Source organism: Microplitis demolitor, chromosome 1 (assembly GCF_026212275.2).
Source record: "Microplitis demolitor isolate Queensland-Clemson2020A chromosome 1, iyMicDemo2.1a, whole genome shotgun sequence".
Lineage (NCBI taxonomy): Eukaryota > Metazoa > Arthropoda > Insecta > Hymenoptera > Braconidae > Microplitis > Microplitis demolitor.
Window position 1 is genome coordinate 12,493,991 of NC_068545.1, and position 7,903 is coordinate 12,501,893.

The 7,903-nt window shown below is 36.8% G+C and overlaps 2 protein-coding genes across 2 annotated transcripts; both read right to left on the bottom strand.

Annotated features, from left to right (window-relative positions):
* Window positions 1–3,646: 3,646 nt before the first annotated feature.
* LOC128668218 (uncharacterized) lies at window positions 3,647–4,990 on the bottom strand. The gene has a single exon (XM_053740611.1). It carries the CDS (start codon window positions 4,988–4,990, stop codon window positions 3,647–3,649), a length of 1,344 nt encoding a protein of 447 aa, XP_053596586.1.
* Window positions 4,991–5,878: 888 nt separating this feature from the next.
* On the bottom strand, window positions 5,879–6,982 carry LOC128668219 (uncharacterized). The gene has a single exon (XM_053740615.1). It carries the CDS (start codon window positions 6,980–6,982, stop codon window positions 5,879–5,881), a length of 1,104 nt encoding a protein of 367 aa, XP_053596590.1.
* Window positions 6,983–7,903: the final 921 nt, after the last annotated feature.

Here is a 7,903-nt window from a genome sequence, read left to right on the forward strand (position 1 = left end):
CTAAAATGTCACGATAGTTTACTCAATTATTTGCACAATCTTCACAAATATATCCTGGTTTTTGATTTATTCACACTTCACCACACTTAATACAATCTCCCGAAATTTTATACGGATATAAACGATGCCAGTTTTGATTGCAATATTTAAATCTTTTCGTAAAAATCATTGGACAGTCTTTTAAACAGTTTTCGCACATAGATGCTTTATCAAAGTCATTATGATAAAATTCTTTTACTATTTCCCTTAGCATGGTACAATATGATGTTATCAAACTTGCATAAAATTTTAAATTTCTTCCAGGAATTCTTGTATGTGGAATTCCATATAATGCGTCTAATTCTTCATCTTCTTTCATCTGCTTGAGTACTCCGGCAGGAATTTTCATCTGTAATAATACTTTTAATTTAAGTATCATTACTAAAATTATATAAAAAAAAAATATTAAAATTTTGAAATTTGTTAGTTGTAAGTTGTTAGTAATTTTATAATTGAAATTAAGATAAACGGAACATGCTGGTTGTTTTTTGAATAATTCTTGCTCCATTATTTTCTTCTTGACTTGCTGGTAAAATTGGATAAATTTTTTCATCTGCTGATGGGGCTGATGGTTCAGTATTTTCATTTATTGTTTGAATTTCTCGATTTTGTGTTGGTTGTTGAATTATAACCAATTCAACATTTTCGTCGTTGCTTGAATTTGTATTATTATTATTATTATTAATACTTTTATGAATATTATTTATGTTGTTTTCTTGTGCTCTTATTAAAATAAAATTAGTACAAGCATCCCAAAATGATAGACACATATAAAAAGAGCATCCATAATATTTTCGAATTTGAAAAGCATGAAGTAATGTGTCAAATGAAAATTTTACTAGTCTTATAATCATAATTATACTAAATATTCCTGCACTTGCAGATCCAAAAACTACAAATTTTCCCTATGTTTTTTCCCACGCTGAATCAGCTAATTTTTGTAAAGCATTAGTATCAAATAAATTTAATATTGATTCACCTTGATTTGCAAAATGCAAACCATCCATTCCTCTAGCAATATTACTTAAAATTGCTGGTTTTTCCACTGGAGACATAATTCTATGTCTTAATTTGTCGAGATCTTGTTCAGAATAAATTCCGCTTGTAGCTAAGAATTTTGGAGTATATTTCCATGTTGGTTTAGTTAATGGTTGAATTTTATTTGGTGGTAAAACTTCAACTGGATTAGGTGTAAATTTATACCATGATCCATCTATTAAAAATAAAGGTGGAAAAAGTGGATTGCAATCAATCTGAGTTCCTTTTCTTACTAAAATTCTTGTCTTTGGAGTTAAAAAGTAACTGTCATTTGCTCTTTTCACTGGTAATTCGTTATAACACTCACTTCTTGGGTAAACTGATACTTCAACAGGTATGCACTTAACAACATTTATCGATTCACCTGACATTATAGCTATATAACCTGGTCCTTTCATATAATTGTAAGCAAACTCGTCTGGTTTACTTGACGCAATTGATAACAAATTTTTTAAAGTATTACGTTCTAACATACAACGATGAATTAATACATCATAATATAATTGTTTAATTTGTTTTTGTATAAATTTTTCTACGTATACAAACTTAGAATTAATATATGCAAATAAATTTAAATTTTCTATTGATATTTTATTACTTAACATTAAATCATTCTTTGATGTTTCAAAGATAAATAATTTTGGATGTTCAGTTCTGATTATTTTATATCCACAAATAATTTCAATATTTGTGGTGGTTAATGCAAATGTTATTCCATTTGATTCTAAAGAATAAACAATTTCATGCTTATCTAAATTTTTTTCAGATGTTTTATTTACTTTACCCGTATATAAAACCCCAAAATTTTGAAAATCACATTTATGTGATGGAATATAGTCCCAAAAGGTATAACCTCCCTCTAAATCTAAACAAGATAAATCAGATAAAGTACACGTTAAACCTGATTTTAAATAAACTTTATCATTTTCATATTTAACTTCCGCGAAATATTCTTGTATTGTTATTTTTAAAACCCCTTGAGCGACAATACTACTCCAACTTCCATAAAAATCTGAATAACTTCCCCCTTTACACGTCCCATCATTACCGATTGATCCTGCGAGTGTTGCACCACGCGTAGTTGTACTATTAATTTTTAAACCAGTTATAAATAACGTACCGAATCTATATGAACCCGATATATGAATATCTAAACATCTTTCTTTTGAAATTTCTTCAATATATTCCATATGTCCACTATGTACGACTGACATATAAGAATAAGCCCCGCAATAATAAATATTTCGGTCTACTTCGATTTTACATTGAATAACTTTTGTCAAAGAATATTCTTTTAATTGTAATAATTGAATAAATGGTTCTGTTCTATTTATTTCTTTACGATGAATATCACAATCTCCCACCTCTGTAATTGAAATTGTAGTTGAATTTGATGAAAATCTTCCGCAATCATACCCAATTATTCCATTTACTGATGATGACCATAATAAAATAAAATAAATCGCAAAAGTGATATTGATAATCATCTGTAAACATAAATCAATTAGAATTTTCTTCATCGCTATTTTTCTTTTGTTTTCGTGTTTTTAATTGGTGTAATTTCTGGATTTGTGAATGAATATCTCAATCGATTCATGTGAACTATTTGAATTCTTTTTTCTGTTTGAATTTTAACATTTCCTTTACCCAAAATTTCAAGAATTTTGTGTGGTCCAGAATATTGATCTTTTGTTTTACCTGGATTTGGTCCACTTTGTAAAAATACATATTGACCTTCTTTTAAATTTTGTTTTGAACCGCAATTGTTTTATTGCAATTATATGATTACGCATTGACCAGTAGTCAATACCAAAATAGGTGACGAGTGAAATGAGTGGCAAGGTTGAATGTAAGTTTAACTCAGCTTTATTTTAAGTGAAGCGTGCTGCTTCTTACAAGTTCAAAAAGATAACTGACTACATAAAAATAGCTAAAAATCTAAATTACAATTTTTGCGAGGGTGGGAGCTAGCTAGGAAGCGAAGAGGCAAGCAAAAATGGCGGAAGGAAAGTCCCAAGGACGCTAGGATCGTGGGACTACATTAAAATACATAAAATTTTACTTTTTTTTTATAACTGAATACCGAGTGCACCCTTTTCTTATTTGGTGCGAGGCTTATGGCCATATAACATAAAAAATAGAGAAAGTTTTATGATTTCAGCCTTTGCAGACGTACGTTCCCTTTCGCGACAATAGCAAAAGGCCTTGAAGAGCTCATTAGGTATTTTTTCTAGAATTGGAAACTTTAGAGTTTACAAACCAAAAATGTGCAAGGCAAATGTTTGAGTGCAGTAAAATAAAAAAAATATAATAAACTAAAAATAACATAAATGAAAGTAAAATACAATACAAGTTTTATGCGTGGGAAAATGACAAACTATTACAATAATAAAATATTTGAGATTGTTACGAGCTAAATATGAGCTAGTTTGATTTTAATCGACTTAAATAATATCTCAAATAATAATAAAAATAATGATAAAATGATATCGCAAATAATGGTAAATTAGTTTAAATCAGAGGAGACGGAACATGCCGCCCCCCTTAAACTATATGAGTTCAAATGTGATTAATCTTGGACGTCTCCCTCAAACGGCAATGGACACAGTTTCTTCGTACAACGCTTGTATTCTCCGGAGTTGGTCTTGACAGTGGCGGCCCGGACTATGCCATCCTTCCCTGGATGAATTGCGCTAATACGTCCGATGAGCCACTGAAGAGGAGGTAGATTGTCTTCGGCAATCAGCACTAGAGTGCCGAGCTGAAGATTATTGTGCTCCTTTGTTTTTCCTGAACGATTAATAAGTTGATGGAGGTATTCCTTATACCACCGTTGCCAGAAGTGCTGCTTGATCTGCTGCGCATGTTGCCATGCGGACAGTCGATTTGAATTGGTGTCAGTCCAATCTTCTTCTGGGAAGCTCGTCAGAGGACTACCGATAAGAAAATGACCAGGAGTTAAGGGCAGAGGATCGTTGGGATCCGAGGACATGGGAGATATAGGGCGAGAATTTAAAATTGCCTCAATTTCTACCATACATGTTTCAAGTTGATCATATGTGAGCAATGTATCACCCACGGTGCGTACTAAATGGTGTTTAAAGGATTTGACGGCAGCCTCCCAAAGTCCTCCAAAATGCGGGGCTCTGGGAGGAATAAAATGCCACTTTATTTTTTCCTTTTCAGCATATTTCTGTATAGAGTTCTTATGTTCCGTGGATTGCACGAGATTATAAACTTCCTCTAGCTCACGATTGGCACCTACAAAGTTAGTAGCGTTATCCGAGAAAATGTCGGTAGACTTTCCACGTCGAGAAAAAAGGCGCTTTAGAGCCACGATAAAGGTCTCACTTGTGAGATCGCTTGCGATTTCAAGATGCACCGGCTTTGTGACCATACAGACGAAGACCACCACGTAAACTTTTACCCTTTGCCGATTGCGATGACGTTTTTCTTTAATGTATAATGGTCCGCAATAATCGACGCCTACGCGAAGAAAAGGGCGCGCTATAGATACGCGATATGAGGGCAATTCGCCCATTGGGTGATCAGCCACGCGAGGTTTGACTCGAAAGCAAGTTATACACTGATGTATAATTTTTCGCGTGATATTGCGACCGTCTAACGGCCAATACGTTTGTCGAACGGAGTATAGCGTCGTTTGAGTGCCGGCATGGAGTAACTTTACATGCTCGGCTCTTATAATAATTTGCGTGATGTGATGATTTGAGGGTAGTAATATAGGATGACGTTGTCCCTCCGATAAGTCCGAGTGAGCAAGTCGGCCACCGACTCGAATAATCCCCGTAGAATCAAGGAAAGGATTTAGGGGTATCAAACGACTGTTGTCTGGAATAGGACTCCCATTGTTCAAGTGATTAATTTCTTTTGAAAAGGCTGATGATTGAACCATCTTAATTATTGAATTTAGTGCTACTGACATTTCCGATGGCTCTAACTGGTTAAATATTCGTAGCGATTTTTTGCGTTTTAAATTATTAAAGAACCGTAAAACATATGCAATAATTCGAATAGTTTTATCGATAGATTCGTAACGCTCAATCAGTGAGTATCCCCGTAATTCTAACTTAAGACAAGTCAGACCTACAAGCTTGACTGGTTTTAATTCTGGAGTGTCAATGGCTGATAAATTGGTTTTAGGCCATGAGTCTTGATCACCAATCAACCAAGACGGTCCCTTTGACCATAAGGAATCTAGGACAAACTCAGAAGGGGTTTGGCCTCGAGATACAAGATCCGCAGGATTATCTAGGGAAGCCACATGCCTCCAATGACAAGAGGAAGTTAATCGCTGCACCTCGGCAACGCGATTAGTCACAAAAGTTTTTAAACGATGTGGGGCAGTATTTAGCCAATGTAGTGTTATGGTGGAGTCTGACCACAAGTAACACTCGTGGATATTAATTAATAAAGCTTGCTTGACTACATTAAAAAGTCGCGCAAGAAGAAGAGCGCCACAAAGCTCCAGGCGAGGCAACGAGATTGAACTAACAGGAGCGACTCGAGATTTGGAACATATCAGTCGAACGTGGACTGCACCATTTTTGTCAGTAGAGCGTCAATATAGACAAGCACCGTATGCCTTTTCACTAGCGTCACTGAAGCCGTGTAATTGCACATCAGTGGAATCAGCTATGGTAATGCATCGGCTGAAGCGCAAATCTTCGATTAGGGGAAGTTGTTCTCGATAAGATGCCCAAGCAGTATGAATTTCATTGGGAACGGATTCGTCTCAGTTGACGCCGGCCTTCCACAATGATTGCAGTATTATTTTTGCGTGCTAGATAACCGGACCTAATAGACCAAGAGGATCAAATAATTGCGCTATTTCAGAGAGAATGCTGCGCTTAGTGACTGTTGTAGCCTTGATCTTACTTACACTGTAAAATATAGCATCTTCTTTAGAGTTCCAATGAGTGCCCAATGTTTTGATTGTAGTATCTGGATTAAGCGACATGTTGGTGATGCTAGGATGAGCATCACAATTAAGGATAAGAGTTGGGTCATTAGAAGCCCATTTCCTCAAGTTGAGGCCACCCTTTTTCATTATACTGTTTAGTTCGTCGCGAATAATTTCAGCCTCATGATGCGTATCTGCACCAGTAAGCAGATCGTCGACATAAAAATCTCGTTTAAGTATAACAGAGGCGCGAGGATGGGATTCACTCTCATCATCGGCGAGCTGATGCAATGATCGAGTCGCTAAGTGAGAGGCACATGCAGTACCGTATGTGACGGTGTTGAGTGTGTACGTTTTTATGAGTTCAGAAGGATCGCTTCGAAATAATATTTTCTGGTACTTTCTGTCCTCTGGATGCACTAAAACCTGACGATACATTTTTTCGATATCGGCCGTGAGGACGAAAGTATATGAGCGATAGCGAGTAAGAATAATGAATAAGTCATCTTGAAGTTTTGGACCCACCATCAAGGTATCGTTCAAGGAAATCCCGCTTGAGGTTTTGGCGGACCCGTCAAAAACTACTCGAGTTTTCGTGGTAATGCTATCTTGCTTTATGACAGCATGATGCGGAAGGTAGAATCCCTGTGCTGAATAGCATGCGCTATCTGCGATAGACATATGATTTAAATCGATGTATTCATCCAGAAATGCAATATAATCAGCGGACATTGTTTCGTCTCGAATGAGCCGTTTCTCCAGTGAGTGGAAACGGCGAGAAGCTGAGGTGTAAAAGTCCCTCAGCTTTGATTGATTGCTATTAAAAGGCAATCGAACTACATATCGACCAGATGAGTCCCTTGTAGTGTGAGATAGATAATGCTCCTCACACAGCCTTTCTCCAGGGGACAAATCTTTAGGATTGGATAATTCCTCTATTTCCCAAAACCGAGTGAGATCAAAGTCAGGGATTTGCTGACTCATTGCGAGATGACAAGATATATTTGGTTTTTTAAAAGAGTTGTTTAGTCTGCCTGCAACTATCTAACCGAGCTGAGTCTTCTGTAACACTGCATCAGGCTGGTTTTTTAGAGAAATTTGGCCTATGCTTAAAAGTTTATAGAATAAATCAACACCTATGAGAGCATCTACTGCGGATGGCTTGAAGAATTCTGGGTCTGCCAAGACAATGTTCTTGGGTATCTCCAGATGGGCCAAATCAATTGCCATGGAAGGCATTGCTCTACTAATCTGTGGTATTATTAAAAACTCCACATTTTTCGAAAATTTGCTAAACCGAGACTGAATTGTTGCCCGAGCGGAATGCGTTATGTTGGTGCACAGATCGTCAACGCCGTTGACGGCAATGTTAACTGACGTTCGATCCAGTTTTAAAAAACGAGCGGTTGCTTCGGTTATAAAATGGGCTTGAGAGCCTGCGTCCAAGAAAACACGACACGGCCTAGATACCCCTTGAGCATTTACTATGTCGACCAATGCCGTGGCCAATAATGCCTCTGAAGAAACGAGAGCATGCATACTTTGGATCTTAGCGCTAGACCTTGAAGATGAAGGTGGCGGATCCTGTTCCACAGATGAGTTCTGTGACCTATCGAAATGCAGGAGTGTGTTGTGCCGACTGTCACACGTGCGGCATTTACTTTTCGAGATGCACTGGCGAGAATGATGCGATTTACGCAAGCAATTAGTGCACCACCCATTTCTCTTTGCTAATTCATATCGAGAAAAGGGCCTTAACTCGAGAAATTTACTACAATTGTTAATATAGTGATCATCACTAGAACAATGGACACATCGGGCTTGAAAGACTGAGGTGGCAAAAGCTTGCCTCGGTGGCCCAGAGGTCTTGGATTTGGAGCTTGACTGTTTAGCGAATGCTTGCGA